Source organism: Hemibagrus wyckioides, linkage group LG25, assembly GCF_019097595.1.
Source record: "Hemibagrus wyckioides isolate EC202008001 linkage group LG25, SWU_Hwy_1.0, whole genome shotgun sequence".
NCBI lineage: Eukaryota > Metazoa > Chordata > Actinopteri > Siluriformes > Bagridae > Hemibagrus > Hemibagrus wyckioides.
In genome coordinates, this window is record NC_080734.1 from 2,968,429 (window position 1) to 2,993,797 (window position 25,369).

Sequence of the window (25,369 nt, forward strand, 5' to 3'; positions counted from 1 at the left end):
AGATTTGTGCTGAATTACTGATCTGTTATCATGCTCATGCTCAAATTATTAGCACTTTACTGGTGCACTGGTGTGTGCGGGTGGAGCTAAAATGATATTATGGTTTTATTATTCTTACTTATAGACCCTTTTTGGGCTGACGTCCTGATTATTACATCATGTACTGCTTTAGCAAAATACAAAAAACAACAACAACAAAAACATTGCCTTCACCCAGAAAGATGTCAGATAAAATGAATTGAGTTGATTCCCAGTCTGTTTTCCAGGTTTATTAATGTAAGGTGTAGTGCAGTCACAGTGTCTAACCGTGTAACTTTATTTATTTACTCTCCGCTGACTAGCATTGAAACTCCTTGGCTGTTTTCAATCCAGTGGATGCCAGAGCTTTTTTTGCTGAATCTTGGAGTGAGGTGACAGTGATTTTTTTTTGTCACACATTCACATGCAGACTTCTAAATGAGTAAACATTATTCTAATATAGCGCTGCCAGCCGTCTTCGTACAAGTCTCACAGCTAGCATCAGGATGTGTGAACAAGACTAGTCGAGACATCTGCTGATCTGCATTTATAGCAGTGTCAGCTGAACCATGTCCCACATGATCCACGCTCTGCTTAAAACCTGCAAACTCCCTGCATCATCACGGTACATTTTCAGCCTTCTATAAACCATCTTTTATTAACTTACCAACCTAGATTATCTGTGGGTTTAGATCAACTAAACTGCTAATGATTTGGATCATAACCCAGTTTTAGGAGTGTGTGTTCCTGAAGAAAGTAGAGCAATAGACCAGTTATCTCATACAGGCAGTGCAGGTTCACGGTGCAGGAAACTCTCCAGGGAGATGGTTTCCCACAACTGTTCCACCAAAGACAATGACATCACCTTCTCAGTCTTCACTAAGGAGACCTTCAGGGACCCCCTGAATCCCGGTGCATCACAAGACCTCAGCTCACCTTCAAGACAAGTCCATACAAGATCCTAAATATTACCTCTGGCTGGCAGCACAGCATGAGGTAGCGAAAGTGGGGAAAGAGGATAAAAAGCAGTGGCACTAGCTGAGTCTACTGTACATAGGACAAATGTAAAATTTTACAGAATATCAGTGCTGCTGTGTCCTCTATAGCTGATGCCATCTCCTTCATAAAAAAGGGGTAGCCACCCCTTGATAACTGAGGTGTCATCTCCCAAAACAAGGGACATCCCTCCCCTGATACCAGTGGAAATGTTCCGTCTATATCATTGGATGCCCTTTACCTGGCAAGGGGAAGCCATTTCCATGGGACCCTGGGATATCCCCAATAAAGAGAACCAGCCAATTGATATTAGGGGATCCATCATCCAGTACAAAGGAAAACCGCCCCACTGGTACCAGTGGATGCAGTCTATGTGTAACAGTGGATGATGTTCCCTCATTGTGAGACAAATTTACTCTATTTATAGTGTATCAGTGGGTGCATTTATCCTAAATCAGTAGATTATGTTCTCCTGTTACAAGGTAAAGCCTCCTCTAGTACCAGTTGATGCGCTCTCCAAACAGCAGTGAATGCTGTCCCCTCAGTTACAGTGGTTGTGTTTTCTTTGTTCAAATGCACGTGTTCCCAGTGTACCAGTTGATTTTGTGCCTCCAATACCAGTGGCTGTGTTCCCAGGGTTGCAGATGATGTTGTCTCCTGATACCAGTGGATGCATTTTCTCTGTACCAGTTGAATTTGTCCCTCCAAAACTACTGAATGTGTTCCTAATGTACCAGTTGATGTTGTTCTCTAATACTAGTGGAGGTGTTTCTCACTGTACCAGTTAAAGTTGTCCCTCCAATACTAGTGGATGTGTTCCCAATGTACCAGTTGATGTTGTTCTCCAATACTAGTGGAGATGTTTCTCAGTGTACCAGTTGATGTTGTCCCTCCAGTACTAGTAGATGTGTCCCCAGTGTACCAGTTGATTTTGTGCCTCCAATACTAGTGGATGTGTTTCCAGTCTAGGAGCTGATGTTGTCTCCTAATACAAGTGGATGTATTTTCACAATTCCAGTTGAAGTTGTCCCCAAAACCAGCAAATGTGTTCCCAATGTACCAGTTGATGTTGTTCTCCAATACTAGTGGAGGTGTTTCTCACTGTACCAGTTGATGTGGTTCTCCAATACTAGTGGAGGTTTTTCATAGTGTACCAGTTGATGTTGTTCTCCAATACTAGTGGAGGTGTTACATAGTGTACCAGTTGATGTTCTCCAATACTAGTGGAGGTGTTACATAGTGTACCAGTTGATGTTCTCCAATACTAGTGGAGGTGTTCCCAGTCTACCAGTTGATGTTGTCCCTCCACTATCCACTTTTAGTGGATGTATTTCCCCTGTACCAGTTGATTTTCCTAAAACCAGTGGATGTAATAAGTTTAGCTTCTTCTCTTTTCAATGCAATTTCATGACAAATCTGCAACATTTAGGAAAAAGGTAGCTTGTAACTAATCTTACCAGGATCTTTCAAAGGGTTAGAATCATATACATTACAGCACAGTGAAATTCTTTCTTTGCATATCCCAACTTTGGAAGTTGGGGCCAGAACACAGGGTCACTTGTGATACAGAGCCTCTGGAGTGGAGAGGGTTGAGGGCCTTGCTCAGGGGCCCAAAAGTGGCAGCTTGGCAGTACTGGGGCTTGAAGCTAGATCTTTCAATCAACAACCCAGAGCCTTAACCACTACTACTTCCATTATCTTTTATTTTGTCTTCAGTATCAGCTACTGAATCACAGGAATAATAGATTTCTCAGAGTTGTGATTTGAGTTCAGGTGGTCATGCCACAAAACATGTCATCATGCAGAGAAGCGGGTGTTTGGTAATTTAGCACGTATTTGTAGGTGTAAGAAATGGATTCCTGTTAAAAAGAACTTGGGATTAGTTTGTTGGTTCTTCTGAGACCTGCACAGTTAGCAAAGCTACCTGTTCCATAGACCTGCGTTTAGAAAATTGTTTTGTTCAATGTGTTACAGATGGACAGCTGGCATTACAAGCCGGCAGCTGCAAATTCCTAATGAGTTTTGCATCAAGGCAGAGTGAAGGAACCCCTAATGAGGTCCACTGAGTTATTACAGTGCAAATCTACTGAGGAAAATAAAATGCAGATCAGGCTGAAATATTCCACTCAGTGGATCTAGGTAAATGAAGTAGCAGATTAGAACATAGGTAGTGTAATTTTACTAAATGTAAATGTGGAAATGAAAAAAGAGAAACATTTATTGATATTAATTTGTACCTAGTTTTGTCCAACCAGTATATCAGCTGCTAAGTTGATGAGATCTAAAGCTGGAAAATTCAGGTTTCAGTCTTATTTTTTTTGTCCAAATGTAAGCCACTTTTTCCCCTCTACCTCCAATCTCACAGAGTAAATGTTTTGATGGCTGGATCGATTTAGGTATGGACCGCTTGTAGGCTGAAGGCAGATTGTTTAGCTTGCTTGTGGACTCAGCACAGCAGAACCCTTGGGATGTGTGGAATGGCGTAATGATTTGTGAGGTTTATTATGGGTGTTATGCATCAGATAGCATCTGGGCCAAGGGAAGCAACTGCTCCGAGGGATAGCTGAGTCACAGCAACACCAGACCTAGCATTCTTGAAAAATTTATATCTGTGAGCAGTGACAACTGGACAGAGATTTAGCCACTTATAAGAATACTGGCTCAGAAGCAGACCTAATCACTTTTACATCTATTTGATATATGATTACATACACTGTGATGATAAAATAAAGCAGCCTAATTCTCTACCTCAGTGCAAACAAATAAACAAAAAATATGGATTCTCACAACCACCTTATATTTCCTAGATTTCTGTTGTTGTTAATGTAGTTCATAGCTGCTTCCTGATATGGATTAATCCTGATTCTGCATTCCGAGACGCCGTAGCTTAATATTTAAGTTAATATTACTGTATTTTTGTAGGCTTACAGAGATCACCTTTCTCTCTCAGTGTGTGATGTGGCAGCCAGCCACAATGGAAGAAATTGGCATGGCTTTACGGAGAAGTTCCTGTCTGTCCTCCGACTGTGTTCATGTTGGAGGAAGGAGGAAGTGTGGGCCGGAATCCAGACTCTCAGATTAATGTAATCACATATCACGCCTCGCTCTTTACCGCCTGTCTCCTGTTTTGATGGACAGCCAAGATACTGATCCGATGGCATAGCCCGAAAATAATTTAAGGGCAGATAACGATGTGAATGCAATTATGGTATGATATGGATTTTGGCTGGGTGGTTGATGTCTGATGTATGGTTCACTTCCTGGAAAAAATATTCTTTCATATGTATCTATGGTTAGTGTTTAGTGAAGCTGAGTGAAGTCTTTATAGCTCTGAAGCAGTCTCTGCTGGAAGCAGGAAAGACCAGGGATAGAAAATCTGACCAGTAAACACAGTGTTTATCCAGCACACAGAGGTGGAAATGAGCATCACCTTAATGATGATGTAGAAGAAAAGGGATTGGATGAAGTTAAGAGTGAAGATTTGGAGTTGAAGAGGATTGTTACGATGTGGTCTGAAGACTCGGACCCAGAACAAACTAACAAACTAATATCTTCTCCATGTTGCTGAATTTCTGACCGATTTTAAGAGCCAAGTTTTTTTTATAGAATTTCTTTTTGTGTTCCTCTCAGGTTAAAGTAATGGTGCGCATCTGTCCTGCTAAAGGCGAGCAGGACACGTCTGAGTCCATGTCCTTCCTGAAAGTGGACGCTCATAAGAAGCAGCTGACCTTCTGCGAGCCTCCGACTAGTGCTGCAGGTCAGAGACGCTTTTCCTCCACCACGGCCCCAAAGACCTTCAACTTTGATGCAGTCTTCACCCAGGATGCCTCACAAGTACGTTTTAAGCAGCATTTTGTGCATTATAAATGTTAATGACATCATTCTGTATCAGATAGGTAATGCTATTGACATAAAGGTGACATAACGTGCATCATGTGACATTAATGTTTTTTAGCACAAGGTTTTAATAGTTACAATTATTACACATAATTTTAAATTTAAAACATTAATCGAATATAACTCAGCTTGGAAAGTGTTATAACCACCTTATATCAACAACAATTGCTCACTTAACTCTTTAACATATACTTTGTTGGTATATGTCAGTTAGTAGAAAGTAGGTGTCATGTAGCCCTATGAACACTGCCCTTATGTAAAGTGTTATGTACATTTGAACTGTTATTGGGGAGATATTGTTTGTGCCATTAGCATGGAAAGTGTTATAACAACCTAATGTGAGAAAAAATCCATTGTAACATAGACTTTATGATAGCTTCTTGGAATAAGCCTTGATGTCTGATGGAATAATGTTTATGTAAATTTATGTCAGTTGTCACAAAGTGCTTATGCAGGTGTTATGTAGCCTTATGAACACCATAGTAGCAGTCTGGAAAGTTTTATAATAACCTTATGTCAACAAAAATCTGTCACTTGACTTAGTCTGTGTCATATCTGACTTCTGTTGAAATAATGGTTTAAAATGTTTGAAAAAAAAAAGTTGTCACTGACATAAGTGCTTATGGTCTTATGTAGCCTTATGGACACCATAGTGTCGGTAAGTTGCTTTAATATTTGCACTTATGTCAGTACAAAAGTTTTACACGTTTTAGTTGGCCCTTATAAGACTTTAATGAACATTTATGCCAATTCTGTGATGCCGTCCGGTTTATAATCTCTGAAATGCATCGTAATGCTACGTAATGAATATAGCTAATAACCTAATGTCAACAAGCATTGGTTAGTCAACTGTTCAGTCTTTATTACAGCTTACCCCTATTGGAATAAGCCTGGAAATTAACTATATGTCAAATGTTGGGGCTCATGCATGTGTTATGAACACCAACATCAAGGAAAACTCTCCAGTGTCTCAGTCTCATCAGTTCTGAGTATCAGCACCAGGTCTAGGTTGTTCAGAAAAGAGAACGCTTTGATGAAGCCGACATCAGAGACAGTACAACACTTTCCTCAGGCAGACACACACTCCAGTGTGTAAAAAAAAGTGAACATTCATATTTCCTGTCTCTTTATGTTACCCTGAAGGTAAAGGTGATAATCACTCCATGCTGTATGAGGCTCAGTGACATCATTAACAAAAGCACAGAGCCTTAGCAACATGTGATGCAACACATGAAATACCTTTCATTTAATATTCATTCATTCATCATTCATTCATCCGTCCGTCCTTTAATCATCCCATAATGCTTGACATGTGGATCGGATGTAATGAACGGTCCTTGTGGTGCTGCGTCTTCAACTTCCTCCGCCTCTTTTCAGGGGAAAGTACTCTCAGAAAGCTACTCCAGATGATGTCACTGAATGATGCCATAGACTCATTTGCATATTTGTTGAATATTCACAGGCGGAGTTGTGTTCAGGGACGGTGGCGGAGGTCATTCAGTCTGTTGTCAACGGCGCAGACGGCTGCATCTTCTGTTTCGGACACGCCCACCTCGGTAAGCACTTTTTTTGTTGGTGTTTTTTTTTTTTTAGTTGCTCTAATACACGCTTCTGTTTTATATCCTGTGAAAAGAATCCAAAAAGTCATATAATAATCTGTAGTGTGTTGTACAATGATGCTGAATCCTGGATTCTGATTGGTCATGAGATGTTGATTTGGTTTCTATAGTAACTAAAGCTCTGACATAAATCACATGATTGGATTCATTTATTTCACTCATTCTAATTCGTTATCGTTTCTGTAGTAACAGCTCGTTCACAGGGACTCATTAGTCAGACACACATAATCAGATGTTTAAAAAATAATAATAAAAATGTAAGGAGTCTCTAGTGTTACAATCTTCAAGTGGGGTTTACACTTCGTGTTTGGGTCTTAATAAGAGAGTGTGTTGATGGAATGACTGTTTATAACTCTTTATACTGAAAGATCGCTAATTTTCACTGTGTAAAAGGAATTAAAGTGTTGTTATGTGACTTCAGGGTGTAACAGCAGCTGCGCTGATGATTTCTGTCCCTTTAACACCATGACGCTGAGTCTTTTATTCCTTACAGCTTGAAATACAGTAAACTGAATTCTTTAGCGAGTCAAACAGATGCATTAGCTCAATGCTGAGAGCTGTATAGAATCACACATACACGTGACGTCTGATGTTGTGTTGAAATGTGGAGCGCTGGATGTGATTAATTATAGCTTTAATGAGTCCCCATGTCATTGTTGGTCACGGGGTTTTGTGCCTCACTGCAGGCTCTTTTTTGTTTTTTTAGCTTTTTTTCCACACTGTGCCTCCTGTTGTGTTACACCAAACCCCCCACTGCAAAGCCTCTTCCTGTCACAGCGTGATACTGTATATCTTATTAATTATCACAAATCTGATTAAGTCCCTATTACAGCTCTGGTTTTATTACGGATAAATATATAATGAATAATATTATCATATATTGTACGCTGCTGATTTTTACTCTGTTGTGATACAACGTGAGATAAATGGGTTTTTGGGTCTTTTCATTTATTATTTATGCAACCTCAGCTTTATTGATATTTTGAAATATTTCAAAATGAATATGAATAATTTATACACATCTTCCCTCATTTAGGGTTTGTTTTAAATTTTCCTACTTTTTAAATTACCATTTGGCCTCAGCAGCCTCTCTGAACGTGGATTGATGCTCTTCACAGGTAAAACCTACACCATGATCGGTAAAGACGCTTCCACTCAGAGCCTGGGCGTCGCCCCGTGTGCCATCTCCTGGCTCTTCAAGCTGATCGAGGAGAGGAAAGAGAAGGCTGGTGCTCGGTTCTCCGTGAGAGTCTCGGCCGTGGAGATCAGCGGGAGGGATGAATTGTTGACTGATCTTCTAGCTGACGTCTCTACAGGAACGCTCCAGGATGTCCAGGGTGCAGGAGTTTACCTGAAGGAGGACCCTGTGTCCGGTTCACAGGTACAGGGCTGTATGCTGGGATTTCTCTGTTTACCTGCCTGTGGGGTAGAAATGACATTTTTCCCTATTAATTCCCTATATTATTAGGTGTAAAGCCTGATAGAAATATACATTTTTATTTAAAAAAATCTAATCAATTATTCTTATTATATAAAAGTAAAATAAAATCTGGCTTGTCTGAAAACAACAACAGCATAACAATAAATAAATAGATAGATAGATAGATAGATAGATAGATAGATAGATAGATAGATAGATAGATAGATAGATAGATAGATAATAAATAAATAAATATGGAAATGTATATTTCCATGAGTAATTTTTCTATTTTATTTTTATTGTTATTTTTATTATTTTATTTTTTTATTTTAATTTTTTAAAGTTTTGTGTTTTATTTTAAAATGCAATATTTAAGTTTTGTGTCATATTAATAATCATTTTTTTGATCGTGTTAATTTCTTATTACAAATTTTAGAGAATTTTTTTTCTATTTTCATTATTCAGCTTTTCAGTCCTGTTTATCCTACTGAACAGAATAAACTGAATCCTAAAATTATTTTTTAACTTAAAAATATATTATTATTATTGGCTTAGGATTTCCTACAGATTTATTTACATTTCCTTCTGAATGGAAGCCCATCTCTCCATAGAGAAGCTCCAGCTTCCAGGATCCAGGACTTTATTGCCTTCTTTCCTTGTTTTCCTCATGATCTTGTTTTTTTTTCCAGCTCCAGAATCAGAGCGAGCTGAGGGCATCTACCGCAGAGCGAGCTGCCTTCTATCTGGACTCGGCTTTAGCGGCACGGAGTACTACCAGAGCTGAAAACGCTGAAGAGCAGCAGTGCAACTCTCACATGCTCTTCACCCTCCACATCACCCAGTACCGCCTGGAGAAGAGCGCCAAAGGAGGAAGTACGGCCTCATACGCTATTTGTGTCATTTGTCTAAGGAGAGGCGTTCACACCAGGCATTTTCTCTCAAACGCCTCTTGAATATTTCTCCAGTGACCACTTTTGAGCAGATTTTGGCACTAATGGACTTGGCAGATCTGTCATTAGGGGTGTAAAAACTCTCAGAAGTGCTTCTTTCAGCCAAAAAAAAGCTGTCACATTTGACTCATTTTGGCTGAGATTTTTCCGTGGCACCTTTATTAAATATAATTAACTGACTTTTAACTATATTCACATCAAAACATTCTCTCATGACAGAAAGCAAGCAAAAAAACCCAGAGAATACAGAAGATTACAAATGTGAGTTGAGAGAAAGGAGGCGGAGCTTCCATATATACCTATGCAACTGTCAATCATTCTAGATTCATATAGTGATTGGCTCATTTTTGAATTTTTTTTTTTTGCATATTTTTGATTGCACCATCCTACATCGGTGTAGCGACGTTAAAATGCGAAGCTTCTTCAGAAAGCTTTTAAAGCTTGTCAGGTCTGGTTTTATAGATGAGAATGTGAAAAGAGCCTATAATAACAGAATGTCAAGGCCTGATTTCAAAGTAGCATTAGTAATTACAAGAAAAGACCATTTTTCTTCCATTTGCATATAATTCGCAGAATCTCTTCCTGCACTTAATGACTAAATGACAGCATCCCTAATAGTCCCAGCTCATTTCTTATGTCCAGGCACGGCCTGGGTACCAAATCGCCATTTAACTGATCATTGGAATTTCACTCTTGTCTTGACTACATGCCACGTACTTCTAGCACTGCCAGAATAAATTTCAATACATAATGAGCTGCAGTCTTGTCCTGCCCAATGTTTATAGAGCTGAAAAGTGAAAAGCTAGTTTGCATTCTCAGCTCAGAGACTTAAATCCTGCTGACGTGAAGTTAACGGTCTCCTTCTCTTTCTTTCTGGAATAAGAGCCTCATCTATCTGCTGATACTGGACCGCTTTAGTTTAGTGACCTACATTTACAGTAAATGCACCATTGTTAAACGAATAGCAGGGAATGTGCTTTATTTGTGCTTTATCCGAGTGCTTTGGAAATGAACTGCCACATTTTGTCATTATTTCAATTGCCAAGTCATTGGAACTGCAAGTACATTTCCTTTGTCAATGCACCAAGAGTATCTCTTGGGTGAGTGGATGGAGCTATATAGATCGCTTATCCTGTGCGAATCAATCACTTACAGAAGTCCTTTTACTTACCAGTTACACTGTATACAGTCTAGGAAACCTATAGTACTTTGGTCATATTACAAGCTCTACTTGTGTTTTAATCATCTAAATATAGCTATAAATTAAAGCTAGCTTATGTAAAGACTAGACAGTGTGGTTGTCCTAAACCACTGCTGTATTGAATGAGCCTTCTTGAGCTGGATGCTTGCAGCAAAGTGGGCAAAATATAGCTTTTGTAAACTTGTATCCTCTTTCTGGTTGCAGTGTCTGGAGGGCGGAGTCGTCTACATCTTCTAGACTTGGGCAGTTGTGAATCTGACGTCACTCGAACAAGGGATGGAGGTGGAGGCCAGTGTCTGTCACTGGCTGCCTTGGGGAACGTCATCCTGGCTTTAGCCAATGGTGCCAAGCATGTTCCTTATAGGTGTGTCCATGTGAAACATGTCAAATATCCACTTTAGTGCAGGTATAGCAGATTAGCTTAATAATGCTAGAGTGATAAGTTATATACTCAGAGTACTGAGAACCAGAGGTGCACTGATTTGCATACACATCCTGAGGTCTTCAAACCAATTAACCTATTTTGGAAAGAGAAAGATTGCTAAGCTAGATACAAATGTTAATATCAGGAATTTGGTCCAAGAGATCCTCCTTTTTACACTTCATCATTAAAATAATTTAAAAAAAAGAAACAAATCCCAAGTGTAAGAATCCTGGGATGAGTTGTGGAATCATAAATACTAAATAGTGAATGCTCATTTTATTTAGTGTCACATCTCCAACCAGCATGGGCACTGCAATAACATCAGATTTCTATGATCTTAGGGGGAAAAAGAGCATGGATTTCTCGCTTCCTTTTTTCTAACGAAGGGATTTTTGATGAATTATTCAGGGACAGCAAGCTCACCATGCTACTGAGGGAATCGTTGGGCAACATCAATTGCAGAACCACCATGATCGCCCACATCTCGGATTCACCGGCCAGTTATACCGAGTCACTCTCTACTGTGCAGCTAGCCTCACGCATTCATCGCATGAGGAAGAAGAAATCTAAGGCAAGATCTCGTATTTAGCTCATATTCAAGATAATTGTGTGTGTTTTGCTGTTATATGAAAATGGTGGTGTATTTACTTTTGCATTATAGATTCATGGAAAAGCATTAAAATTGTGTAGATCACTACATGAATAGATATACTGTATCCTATAAAAGTAGCTAACTAAAGGTGGACTGATAAATTTCTCTGTAAGCATCAGTCAATAGAAGTGGTAATCAATGGTGTAGTCTGGATAGGAAATTAATTCAGATGTTCAGTTTGCAGATCCGGTATCCGGTAGATCTTGTCAACTCAATATATTGTCTTGACACTAATACTTGATTTAAATGCATTGTGCACTTTTAGTCTTATAGACAAGTATCATCAGAAAGCTTTTTTGCATTTTTTCAGTATGCCTCCAGTTCCTCGGGAGGGGAGAGCTCATGTGAGGAAGGGCAAGCCAGACGACCACCTCAATTAAGACCATTTCACCCCATCACAGTGGCTCTGGACCCAGAACACCCTGCACTTCTGTCCAGTGATCCAGACTACTCCTCCAGCAGTGAACATTCATGTGATACAGTTATCTATGTAGGTCCTGGAGGAACCCATATTTCCGATCATGAGCTCAGCGACAACGAGGGTCCTCCAGCCTTCGTTCCCATTATTCCATCACTGAACAAAAAGCGTGCAAAGGACACTCCTAAATCAGATGGGGATCATCTAAAGTGCAACACGTTTGCAGAATTACAAGAACGGCTTGAGTGTATCGATGGAAGTGAGAGCACAGCTACTTTTATTGGTGAAGGAAAAGGACCTCAGACAGTCCCTAAAAATCAAGCTGGAGCTGGGAAAGCTGCAGATGGGGTTCTTGCATGTACCAAGATGATTAAACCCTTTCTCCAAAAGCCTTCTTACATGGAACATTCCAAAATGCCCTCAGATGGAGCTGGATCTGGACAAACTTCAGGTCAAGACCCTGAGCCAGTTGTACGAGAGAAGGTCTTCCTCGACAAAGGACTTTCAACCACATTACAAAAGCCCTCAAATTTGACAAGTGATAGTATTTTAGCCACAAGGACACCTCCAGTGGGCATGAGCCAACCAACCCTCAGACAAGGAGTACCTTATAATCTAAGTAGGAGCCCATTGGAAGTGAGCCACCTCAGGGCAGCTTTTCAGAGCAGATGTCTTGAGAGAGATGTTTTAAGGACTACTGTCACACTACAGCAACCAGTTGAGATAAATGGGGAAGATGAACTAGTGTTTACTGTGGTCGAGGAGCTGCCTAGTGGACTAATTCCAGACAATGGCCGACCCTCCAGCATAATCAGCTTTAACAGTGACTGCTCCCTGCAGGCTATATCCTCTGGATCACGTCCAGTCAGTATAATCAGCAGCATTAATGATGAGTTTGACGCATATGTGTCACAAGTGGACAGTGCACAAAAAAGCCATGCAAGGTCAAAAGAAGATATGTCATCTGACCACAGCACAGCACTATCTTCCAAAGGCACATTTTTCAGAAAAACGGTAAATACTGATGACACATACTTGCCAACAGGTATTTCATCAAAGGTGGCCATACGTGATAATATTTCAACAACAAATATACCTGGTGCTTTATATATGGAGTCTTCCTCCCAGCAAGGCACAAACAGCTCCTTCAGTGACAGTGCTATATGTTTTTCAGACTTAGGCTACCGATCAAGGACCTCTGAGAAAATTCCAATAGCCAGGTGCCCACCAACTTTTGATACAAGTAAAACATCTTTTAGAGGTCAAAAGTCAGTTAGATCTAGTAGCACTAGCTCCGCACAGTCCGTACAGATACCTAGTATGAACCAGTCTACTCTCCCAAGAAAAAACAAACCTACCTCATCTGGTGACCCAAACAGCAGCTTCAACCGAGAGTTACAGAAGCAAGGGAGCAGGACAGATGAGCACTGGATTCCCAGTAGTACTCAGTTAGATTCAAGAAGTACAGAATTCTTCTCTGCAAGCAAGGCACCCAAAACTGGTATAAGTGGAATCCCATCCAGGAAGACCACAGGTTGCAGCAGCAGCAGTGTACCAAGGTCTCCAAAAATGCTTCCATCTTCCTCTTCCCAAAGGGTGGTGGATGGCTGTGAAAAATCCAGTGTTAAAAAAGGAGACAGCCTAAGCAGAATGCCTCAGCTTAGAAGAGGAGCCACAACACTTGGCATGATCACAGTGCCTCACAGCTCTTCAGAGTCCAAGTGGGGCAATGATGCCATGCAACCAAGTACCACATTGAAATTCTCATCCTTAGGGAAGCGGTCAAATGGGCAGAAGAGCAGCTTACTCCCAAAGTCTGGCAGCATGTCACCTCCTGCCCCACCTATTAGAAAATCTAGCCTGGACCAGAAGACACGTGTTTTGGTGTCTCCTAGTGCCTTAAGGTCATTGAGCAATGATGCAGCCAGATCCTCATCATGCAAAGCGACAGTGTCTGAGGAGGACTTTGATGTTCGGCTTAGAGGGGAATCTTTTACCTTTAGATCATTTAGCTTAAAGACAGGATCAAGCCTTCATTCCCGAGGGGCAAAAGGAGACAATGGAAGATACTTTGGGAGTCTTTTCTCCCTTGAAAGGTGTGACAGCTTGACATCAATTGGATCTAAACATGGAATGATGAGAGAGAGCACTAGTGTTAACCTAGGTAGTAATGCCAAGCCTAATAGGACAGTACCAAGACTCGGGGTTACCGGCACCACATCCGGACCCCTATCTCCGCCATCAACCAGTACCCCTGGAGTCAGCAAATTAGGGCAGATCAAAGGTAATATAAGTCCTAGAGCCATGGTTGGTATTGGAAACAAAACAAAGTCCTTGTCTAACAATGGTTCCAAACCACTGAGTACCACAAAATCATTTTCCACCTCAAGTGTACGGACTGCTAACCTACCTCCAAGTGGAAAAACATCAGCTCGATCAGTTATGGGTGCAACTGCAAAAGCAGGAAAAGGTACCCTCATGGGCACAAAGCAAGCCATTCGAGCTGCTAATAGCCGTGTCAGTGAGCTAGCATCAAGCAGCCCCAAGAAACACATCAAGGGTGCCGATGATCAAGCAAGTGCTTCTGGTGATTTTGGACCAACTCCAAAAAGTGACCTTTTACTGCCTTGTTCATTGCCATCACCGTACAGCAAGATCACCGCTCCCCGTCGACCGCAGCGCTACAGCAGTGGTCATGGTAGTGACAACAGCAGTGTTCTTAGTGGGGAGCTACCCCCAGCCATGGGCCGCACTGCTCTCTTCTACCACAGTGGAGGCAGCAGTGGCTATGAAAGCATGATCCGGGATAGTGAAACCACAGGTAGTGCATCTTCCACCCACGACTCCATGAGCGAGAGCGGAGTGTCTACCTCCAGCCGAACCAAGGTGTCAAAGTCTCCCAAAAAGAGAGCCAATGGTAGGTTTCGCTTCCAAGTCAACCAGGAATTAATACCTTTTTCTCTGAACTTTCCTAAGAAATGATATCTGTTGTAGATTCCAGGAATTGTCAGCTATTGTTTGAAAAACGTACTTGAACGGTTGAGAGTAGGAGCCTGACAATTTTTTTCCAAGGACATACCTATTTCTCATGTCTAGATTGCTTCAGCTAACAATGTTTCACTGATAATACTGCTGATTTGCCACTTCTTCAGACCTTTCTGTCTAAAAGTTGCTCATTTGAAATGTAATGTTAATGTTCTACTGCATGCATTCATTGCCAGTATGTTCACCAGAGGTACTGATATTCTACTCCTGTATGCATGTCTGAAAGATATTTATCTGCAAGACTCAAAAGCACATTGTGGTTTACACATGGACTTTTTTATGCTTTGTACTCTTATAAGAAATCTTTGTAATATTAAAGCCTGTATCTCTAACTAGCTTGCACAGAGACAATCATACCATCTTGCCCTTAATGCATATATATCAGCCCCACACTGGACTATTATGAGCTTGCAACTACTTTTAAATTCAAGCCACATACATATTTAAAAAGCATGTCTATAAACTCCTTGGATATTCCTGGTGTGCACCTACGGCCCAGATGTAGAGCATTACCCTGTCTGACCTCTCCAGGCCTGCAGCGGCGGCGGCTGATCCCTGCTCCACTGCCGGATACTTCCTCCCCTGGCAGAAAGGCTGGAGCTGCAGGCCAGTGGGTGGACCTGCCTCCGCTGGGGGGCTCCATGAAGGATGCCTTTGAGATTAAAGTGTATGAGATAGACGATGTGGAGCGACTGCAGAGGTGCAAGGAAGGGATGGTGACTGAGGTGAGAGCATTCAAGATTCAAAATTCAAAGAATTTTATTAATCCCAGGGGGAAATTCCTTTGCCATGTTACAGTTGCTATAATGCATGCTTGATTTGAAATGGATGCCGTGAGCATGGTCACTTTGAGCTGAGTGGAAATTTGAGAGCATGGGTTTAAACAGTTGTGCGAACGGGTAAAATATAACTTTTTATGTATTTATATTTAAGGGCAGATGCCCTTATACAGAGCGACTTATCTCACTTCTTTATATAGCTGAGCAATTCAGAGTTAGGGGCCTTGCTCAGGGGCCCAGCAGTGGCAACTTGGTGGGCCAGGGATTCAAACTAACCACCTGATTAGTAGTCCAACGCCTTAGCCACTAAGCTACTAGTAAGATTTTTTGATAGAATGCTTTATTTTATTTTATTCATTATTTTAATTGATTCATTTCATCATTAAAAGCTAATTAAATGCTAGATATTTTTTAAATCATATTATAAATACTTGTATTGCCATGATGTTATATGAAAAAAATGATCAATGACAGGATAATGTGATTTTTATTTTCCTTATTTTATCATCCTGGAATTTTTTTCTTCCTCTGTTACCATTCGGCAACAAGAAACATTTTTATTTATTTAAGAATAACACATCATTTTTTTTTATTATTATTAGTTCCATTTAATGTTGCGGAACATCTGAAACAAGCTCCTTTTCTCACTAATGTCTGAATAGCTAAATATACATTTGCGTTAATAATAATAATAAAAATCTGTGATTTGCAGCCACGTGACTGTCAGAACTGATGTTATAATAACTGATTAAATTAACTGACAAATACAGAGAAGCAAATCGTCTGTTTCAAAGGGTTTAAAGAAGCAAATCAAGAACGTAGATGAAGGTGGTCATGAAGCACAGCATATTGTTTTGCTAGAATAAAAGCTTTCTTGCTTCCAGCCCAGTCATAGTGCGATGCCTTGCAGGGGACGAGCTAACTCATCATTCCTTATTGAGCATGATGTTAATTAAAAGCCGTAAGCACCTGCAGTGGTCCCTGGATGCTCCTCTCTCTGTGATCGGTGGCACTATGGAAAGAATTTGCATCTGTAGAGGTGATCTCAGGAACAATTAGCGACGTCTCATCGGCGTATGACAGATACTTTTAGCTTGTGATGAACGAGCCGTGTTCTCTCAATCTGCAATCCGTCTGATAGTTCTATTCAGCCGGCCCTGTGCCGCACATCCACGCATCATTAACCCTTCCTGCTGGTGTGACCCGCATCGCCAGCGCAAGGTGGAATGATTTATTTTCAAATAAGCGTCAGTTCATCTTTAACGAGCTCAACCGCGCAGGGTACGAGGTATATTCCTCTCACAGTCGAGGGGGAAGAGCTGTTTTATGACATTATTTGATTGTCTGAGACACAGAGATAGATTTTTCATCTGTGTGTGTCAGTTATAGTTGCATTAGCATATGCAAACATCCACCTTCCCGTCTCCTGTCAGCCGTTTCACAACGTTCAGTGCTCAAAAAGTATGTTAATTAAAGTACAATATTTTATATTGCAGCACTGTTGGATAAAATGCAGGATTCTGATTGGTCAGGAGGTGTTGGTTCATTTTCTCGATCAGCAGCTCTGACAGTAGCGCAGGTTTATAGCATTAAATTGCCTGATACCTTAGCGTTTCTATAGCAACATCTTTTTCATAGGGATGTATTTCTGCAAGTTTGTTCCTATATTAACTTACAATTATGGCATTTAGCAGACGATCTTATCCAAATTGATGTACAAAAGTGATTTGAAGTATCAATGCCTACATCGATGCTGGTCCGCAGGAGTCTAAATCTAAGTTAAGTTGTCCTTATTTATCACATATTCATTTCTGCACAGTGAAATTCTTTCTTTGCATATCCCATCCCTGGGGGTTGGGGTCAGAGCACAGGGTGATATGATACAGCGCCCATGGAGCAGGGTGGGTTGGGGGCCTTGCTCAAGGGCCCAACGGTGGCAGCTTGGTGGTGCTTGGGCTTGAACCCTGATCTTCTGGTCAACGACCCAGACCCTTAACCATTTGGGCCTTATCCACTCTCTGTTTGGAGGAAACATATGAACAAACAGATTAACTTCACTGCTTTACTTCCAGAGACAGGGAAACAAAGAGGCTGGTGCCTGTCCATAGCTGCTATAGTGTAAGTGAGAACAGAACATTCCTCAGCATTAAAGTAGCTATAAATGGATAAAAATCAATCCATTTCCAGTATGATGCGATCATTGGCAAATTGCTGTAGTATAAGAGGATTAAAACTCTTTAGAACATGAGGTTAGAGGAAAATAATCAACTTTAGGGTGGAAACATTAACTCCACTCAGACAGAGTGGTTTATTCCTTGAAAACACATCGTAGCTCCTTTATCTGTGGAGGCAGTGACTCAGTGGTTATGATGGCTGACTGCTGAACAGAAGGTTGTAGGTTCAGCTCCCAGTGCTGCCATGCTGCCACAGGCTCTGAATCCTCAACTGCTCAGATGTAGAAATGACCATAATGTCGATTCTGCCAAATGCTGAAAATGTAAAAACTGTCAATTTCTTTAAATGTGAAAACTGTAAATCATAAATTTCTTAGTATGCAATGACTTTCTGAACATTATAATATAAATTCAAATAATATTTTTTGGAGCCATAGATAGTTCTGTTCCTGAATTTTATACCAATAAAACACATTAGAGTTGACTTTGGTGCTTGGACCCCTAAAAATATTATTGCTGAAGATTTTTCACTACTACAGTGAACTAAATTTAAAATAAATAAACAAACAAACAAATAAATAAATAATAAAAATAAAATAACAAACAAGCAATCAATCAAACAAATGTTAACAATAAACAAATAAATAAATTCAGGCTCAGTACTGTCTTATTTATTTATTTATTTATTTATTTATTTATTTATTTATTTATTTATTTATTTATAATTTCTATCTTGGACAAACAAATCTTTTTTCCCTCAGGAGATTTAGACCTACGCTTTTATTTTTAGCTTGTCTGTAATTAATCCAGCCAGCATAGCAGCACCACACAGATTACTTCTGACTGAACTGCTCCTAATCTGTACTGGTGGCGTGATGTAGGAGGGATTTTGCGAGGCAGTCGTTCGGTTCTAAACACGCTGCGTTCCTCGTCACAGGGCTTGCAGTACTTCAGTGCACGCCTCAGGATGCTGGAGAAGAGGCAGCAGGAGATCCAGGAGCTCCGAGCCAAGCACGAGAGGCTGAGGATGGAACTGGAGGACGCTAAGACCCGGCTCATGCTCCACCCCGATAAGTGGACAGGAGAGTGTGAGTAACTCTGGTTTAGTGTATTAAAATTATGGCAAAGAAAAGAAGTTACACACCCTGATGTAAAAGCAACGAGATATTTAATTGGAAAAGTTATGAGCTTTAGACAAATGCAGCACACGTCTCAATTCCTGATGTGAGGTGATGGTAAAGGCTTACACACACACACACACACACACACACACACTGAATCTTTGCTGAAGAGGACTGTGATTAATAAAGCATGACAGACACCATCACAGCGGCCAAAACACCTTCTGGCCCGGATTGCAGGAGAGAAAATAACAGTTTATTGATTAAAGGACACACACACTCACACACACACACACACACACACTGCAATTACAGTGACAGCACTGCTTTTTGCTGATTTATTTATTTATCAATAATATTTCCTTTTTTTATTTTCCCTTCTTCTATTTTTCACTCATCTTCATTTGATGGAAATTTATTGAAATATTTTGATTTGTTTTTGTGTAACAGACACTTTAATGTAAAGTGGATTTTTTTTCCAAATCTGCCTTGTTGGATAAAAATCCAATCTCGAGCTGATACACGTGATGAAAAGAGTCGAATATATCAGATCAGATTTGTGCGTTTCGAATCCAATCAAACTTTACCCCAAAGAAAACTGGATAATAATCTGAGAGTTTATTGATCTGGTCTACAATTTTCTGCTTATGATGTCACAACCCAGGCTGAATCATAGCCCCGCCCCAAAACAATTTTCAGTGCTGTTTTTTTTTCTGTATTCTGTGTTTTATGTCACACCTCCATCAGCTGACTGACTTCTTATCTGTTTCTTTTTACTTTTATGTGAAGAGATTAATCTACAGTTTATTAATCTACAGTTTATTAAAGTGGCTTGATATTCGGTTAAACAAATCAGCATCGTTTGTTATTTTCCTGTAACAGCATGCCACAGTCTTTTATTCTTTTTTTTTGTCCTTTAACTGAAACTCTGTATGATCTCAGAAATGAGGCCATGTGATCATAGTTTCATTGTTTATGTAGATAATAAATTATTACTCTTCCAAGTTTATTTCAAGAGTAAATGTAAACAGGTTACATGGTTACATGTGTACACTCTTCAGAATAAAGGTTCTTCAATGGTTCTTTGTCTTGAGGATGGATGGTTCAGACAATAAAAAAGGTTCTTTACACTATATAAAGTTTCTATAACTATCACATGGTTCTTCAGACTATAAAAAGGTTCTTCAGACTGCAAAAAGGGTTCTTCAGGCTAAAAAAAAGGTTCTTCAGACTGTAAAAAGGGTTCTTCAGGCTATAAAAAAGGTTCTTCAGACTATAAAAGGGTTCTTAAGACCGTAAAAAGCTTCTTTAGACTATCAAAATGTTCTGCAGACTATAAAAAGTTTCTTCAGACTATTAAAAGGTTCTACAGACTGTAAAAAAAACTTTTTAGACAATACAGATGTTATTTAGACTCTAAAAAGGTTCTTCAAACTATAAAAAGGTTCTATGAAACTGTGTTTTTTTAAAGAATCATTTACTGAAAGGTTCTTTATGGAACTAAAAATTGGTTCTAAAAATCCTCTTTTCAGTTCTTTCTGGAACCTTCACTTTTAAAAGTATAAATTAAAAGGTGATACAATGGAACTATGAAACAGTCCAGGATGTGGATCTGAAGCATTATGGCCTTTATTTCACATCTTTATTGTATTTTTCTACTTTCATCTCCTCAGTCGACGTGGATCCGGATCTGGACCCGGAGTCGCAGGACTACCTGGAGGCTCTGGTTCAGGTGACGGGAGATCTGGAGTTCTGTGTGAACCTGTGCAAGTCTCGCGTCATGATGGAGACCTGCTTCGATATTCTGGCCCCAACATCTCCGGTCCAGGAGCTGGAGGTGTGACCAAGACTTAAAACATGGGAGGATATTTTGAGAGATTTATTTACCATACCAGGAAGTGCCTTGATTAAAAAAAAAAAAAAATAGATCATCGTTTCTGGTGCTAGTGCCGAGATCACAACTGTACCTAAGCAAACCTGTTAGCAGAGTTCTTTTCTTTCGAGAATAATGATTATTTTACATTGTAATGTAGTGTCTAAAAAAAAGAAAAAGAAACATAGATAATGAAATTAAAAAAGGGAGAAAAAGCAATAGGGTAATTTATTGCCGATCCCTGAACCTCCTGTGGAGCTGATCGTCTTTATTAGCTTTTTTAAGATTATTTATTGTGTTTATTTTTATTTATAACCCTGCCAAAGTTTTTATTATTTATTATTTTAAGTTTAAACCACTAAACCCTGAAAGTGTTCACCTCAAAATATGTGGGAAAGTTGCATTATTTCCATAAGAGATATGTAGATTTATAATATGTGGATTTTCCTAATCCGGGTTTGGATTTTTCCAGATTAATTAATCTCGGATTTCTTACGATTAAGAGAAAATTGGCAATAAAGAAAACGTGCTTAAGATTGAATGCGTGAAAGCAGCCTCGTGTGTGATACTTGGCTTCTTTTAATGAACAAATTCATCAATTTATCAAACATTTGTTTTGTCGCTGAAGCAGAACCGGTCTCTAAAGGCTGGGACTCATTTTGCTGAGATGTTGCTCAATGAGCCAAAAGACAAAAATAATCCATGAACAAAAGCTAAGATCGACTCGGTCTGGTGCTTTCCTCTCGAGGATTTGATTCCTGATCATCTTTTACGATCTGTATTCCAATGAAAAAAAACTTCCCATGGGAAATGTGTTGATAAAGATTAATAAAAAAAAAGTGTGTCACTCACTAAAAAGAAAAAATAATAATAATTTAAAATTAAACTCAGGCTTTCAGAACTGAGTGCATGAGTTATCTTTATTTATCGCCTCTATTTAATGCTTAATTATTACATGTTTTTGGCTAATTATTTACATTATTTTATTTTAGTTTTAGGAATCTTTTTTTTTTTTTTTTACATCTGTTTAAGACCTTCTCAGTGTTTCAGCTTTATATTGTACAGTTTTTTTTAACACTTTGTAAGAACATGTACAGAGCCTTCCACATGCATCAGTACATCAGGACACGATTACGAATAAAACAATAAAAAACAATTTTCGACTTTGTAGCTCGCTGTCCGAGAGGTTTTTTTTTCTTTCCTTTAGCTAATTTTTAATTATTGATTGCTTTGGATTATGGAGCAAAAAAATAGTTGAAGATCATTAAAATGTAACTTATATAATAAGTATGAATTATTATTCAAATTATTCTTTTTATTATTATTTCAGTATTTTGTACTGTGTATATTGTAGGTGTTGGGATTTCAATAAAAGAAAAACATTTTATTTTATTTTATTTTATTTTATTTTATTTTATTTAAGTTTTGGCTACTGAACGACCATAAAAGTGAAATCATTTTTTTAAAATTTATAACCTAATCTACTGATGGAAAAACCTTAGTAATAAATGATAAAGATTTATAAATTTATAACATCCTCATGCATGTCTCAGTCTCATCACCTTCTCAGTGCTGCTGCTGCTGATGATTACGACGTGATCGAGTCAAGGTTTTGACGGCTGCCTTCAGATTACACACTGAGACCATTATAGTGTGACTTGTAACTACACAATAAGCTAAAAACAATTGTCAGGAATTTATAATTCACTGAGGAGATAACGATGGCAAGGTGAGAAAACAGTCTTAATAAAAATAAACAGTTATTTAGCTGAAATATTTGTATATTTTCTTAATGTACAGATACCAATTAACTCCATTTCTAAAATTCTGACAGATTTCTGATATTTCTGAGTTTCCTTACTCCTTTGTCAGTAAACTCCAACCAGCTATAAAAGATCAAGAGTCTTTAAACCACAGCTGATTTGCTGATTTTACATGTAGCCACACCCACAAACCTCCATAAAAGGCAACGCTGACAGAATGACAATAACTGGTGAAACAGCACTTTCAATGCTTTTTTTCGATTTTACAGTGGACCCTCGGCATCCGAATGCCCTCCCTTACAAATTTTCACCTTAAGAATTGAAAGTTTGCAAGAAATTTGCATCGGCATTCGAAGCATTTTCACACCGGGTAAGTTTACATACGCTTCGTATTGGGAATATTGGTTCAGATTATCTACATTTACATTATTATCCTTAAGGGGAAATAAATTTTACAATACACATTTTCACCTTAAGAACTCACCTCCAGAACCAATTAAATTCCTATGCCGAGGTTCCACTGTATTTGTATTGTACCTTTAATACTACACATTCTCACAAAGCATCTTTACAAGATTAAAAACCTAGAATAAAAATTATAAAGTTATTCATTTTCATTTATCTTTATTCCTAATGATATTCCTTTTATCTAAGACAGAGGAGAAAAAACCAGAGAGCATTTGCTAAAACTTCCAGTAATGCAGCTCAGCCACTGCAGCTCATTTTTCCAGCCACTCTTTTTCATTTCATAGGGTGTCATTACTTTTGTCCTAATTGAGCGACTCTCTAATTAGCATGGTAATTAAAATAAATGAGTCAACATAATCAGACAGCGTAATACATATATAAAGTCCTCGCTCTAATTGATCGACAGTCATGTGGTCCGAAGCTAATCAATCACGTAAAGCATGCTTGATTAAATTAACCCTCCCGTAAATGGTTTATGAATAAACGAGTTAAAAACAAGGTCCATTACAGGCCGAAAACCTGATGTTTCATCACTCCTGACAGTTTTTTTAGCTAAATCTGCCCCCTCGCACCTAGAAGCATTTCCATTACGCTACCCACTGCGTACAGAAAGACAAACCTGATTTGCATATCGGACGTTGTTCATTTGCATATCGAGTGTGGTTCATTTGCATATCGAGTGTTGTTTCAGCACGCCTGCTCTCACCTCTGCACTACTGTAATGAATAGTAATAAGCCATTATAAGATTTTGTTGTCTGTGTCACGCTGGTTGTTTTAGCATAATCCGGTGTGCTGAGCAGACTAGCAGGTCAGGAAACTGCCTCAACACAAAGAGGGATTAACCACTTTGTTTGAAGGGCAACTAAGCAGGGTGTAAAGCTTTGATAAAAAGAAAGCGTTAAAGGATTTGTGTAAGGCTTACACACCAACTGTATGAGCTAGCAAAGTTTTATATGGCATTTTGACTTTGTCTTCTTGAAAAAAAGAAAGAAAAGGGGAAGCCTCTGTACCCCCATGCTAATTCTGTCACACCTATTAGGACAAATCTCCAGAACATACGGCATTTCTGCAGCACTGCAGCTCCTCTCTTTAGCAGCTCAGACTTCCAAAGAAACCCTGCTACAACCCAAAACAAGGGGCATGTTTTTGGTTCACTTCCTGAGTCCATTCAGAATCTAATCGCTTTCTTGCTGTAGTTTAGTCTCACCTTCAGAGGTCATGCCTATGAACCCTGCACATGGCAAACAAAGCTGGAAGCACTTCAGAACTTTTGAGTTGTGATCTGATTAGTTGGATTCTACAGGATTTCCAGGAGACATGTTTTTTAGTGGCCAAGCCTGGAAACAAAGTTGTCATGATGCTTTATCTCCCTCAAGGTAAGAAGGAAGCCGAAGTGTTTACGACTCTGACACCAGGGGCTTATGAGGACCAGCTAAATGCTGATTTTAAGCTTCAAATGATGTGAAGTCCACCATGCACAGCTTTCTTAAAATGAACGATCTTGTTGCATGCCGGTTTGTTATTGTAGTGATATTTTCACTCCTAAACATGACGCTGAACAAAATAAATGCTGATTAGATACATAATATTGCGATTTTTGTTCATTAAAAACTAAACTGATCTCAGGACAAATCCCTGAGGGATGTCTAGTTTTAAAGCTAATTATTATCATAAACTCATTGTACGATTCATCTGTAAGACATCCATGTCCTTTAGGAGGATGAAAATAAAGAAAAAGAAAAATGTGAAGAAGATTTTGATTACCTTTTCATTTTCAGGAATAAACACACTCATTGGAATAATGATCAAATATGCAGATGACACACAGTACTAGCATTCATATGATTTCTGATTAACCCCCAGACTCTGAGCTTGAATTTCGGGTATGACTGGCTGCCTGGTTTAAGCAGAGCATCAACTCATCCAGAGAGTCTGTGTGTTTGTTTAGGATCAAATCACTGCTATGTGTATGTTTTTTTTTGTTAAACACTGAACTGGGTATAGCTCTGAACCTTGAGGGTTGCCTGGATTTAAAACCAGTGTAGGAGTCATCTGCTGGTCACTGAGATGATTCAGTGGATTGTTTTTGTTTGTTTTTTTTAAGAAAAGTGATACATAGGAACTTTCTGTATTAACTTGGACTTGTCTGAATTCTAATTTGTACTTGGACATGTATCAGTCTTGGCCTTTGGTATGGCTAATTATAGGTTATTTTGCATGCACAAAATTGAAGGAAACCGAATTTGTCCTAAAAAGTTGCTTAATCTTTGGTGATGTACAAAAATAAACCCAACATGTTGCAGTAAAAGCAGGAACCACACCTGATTCCACCTGTCAACTGGTCTTGGCTTTCAGTAGACTCAGGTGTGGCTTCTGCTCAGTTGGAATGAAAACCTGCACCCACACGGGCCCTGTGCAGATAAAATTGGACACCCCTGCAGTAAAGGATCTGACTCAAATATAATTTAATGGTTTAGGGTCTCATTCCTGACTTTGACTTGTTTTCATTTGGACTTGAAATGATCTCAACCTTCATAAGTCTGGATCTTG

General features: G+C 39.2%; 1 protein-coding gene across 3 annotated transcripts in view; it reads left to right on the top strand.

Annotated features, from left to right (window-relative positions):
• kif26aa (kinesin family member 26Aa) overlaps positions 1-21,862 on the top strand; it is a 106,385-nt gene extending 84,523 nt beyond the window's left edge. The window contains exons 6-15 of one of the 3 annotated variants that reach the window (XM_058379579.1): positions 4,645-4,848; positions 6,374-6,467; positions 7,649-7,911; positions 8,640-8,823; positions 10,306-10,465; positions 10,934-11,096; positions 11,488-14,512; positions 15,172-15,365; positions 18,531-18,681; positions 20,388-21,862. In XM_058379579.1, coding sequence (XP_058235562.1) covers positions 4,645-4,848; positions 6,374-6,467; positions 7,649-7,911; positions 8,640-8,823; positions 10,306-10,465; positions 10,934-11,096; positions 11,488-14,512; positions 15,172-15,365; positions 18,531-18,681; positions 20,388-20,557 — 4,608 coding nt within the window. In that variant the 3' untranslated portion in view covers positions 20,558-21,862. The remainder of the gene's footprint in view (positions 1-4,644; positions 4,849-6,373; positions 6,468-7,648; positions 7,912-8,639; positions 8,824-10,305; positions 10,466-10,933; positions 11,097-11,487; positions 14,513-15,171; positions 15,366-18,530; positions 18,682-20,387) is intronic. The other 2 variants (XM_058379580.1, XM_058379581.1) reach the window with 2 other exon arrangements.
• Positions 21,863-25,369: the final 3,507 nt, after the last annotated feature.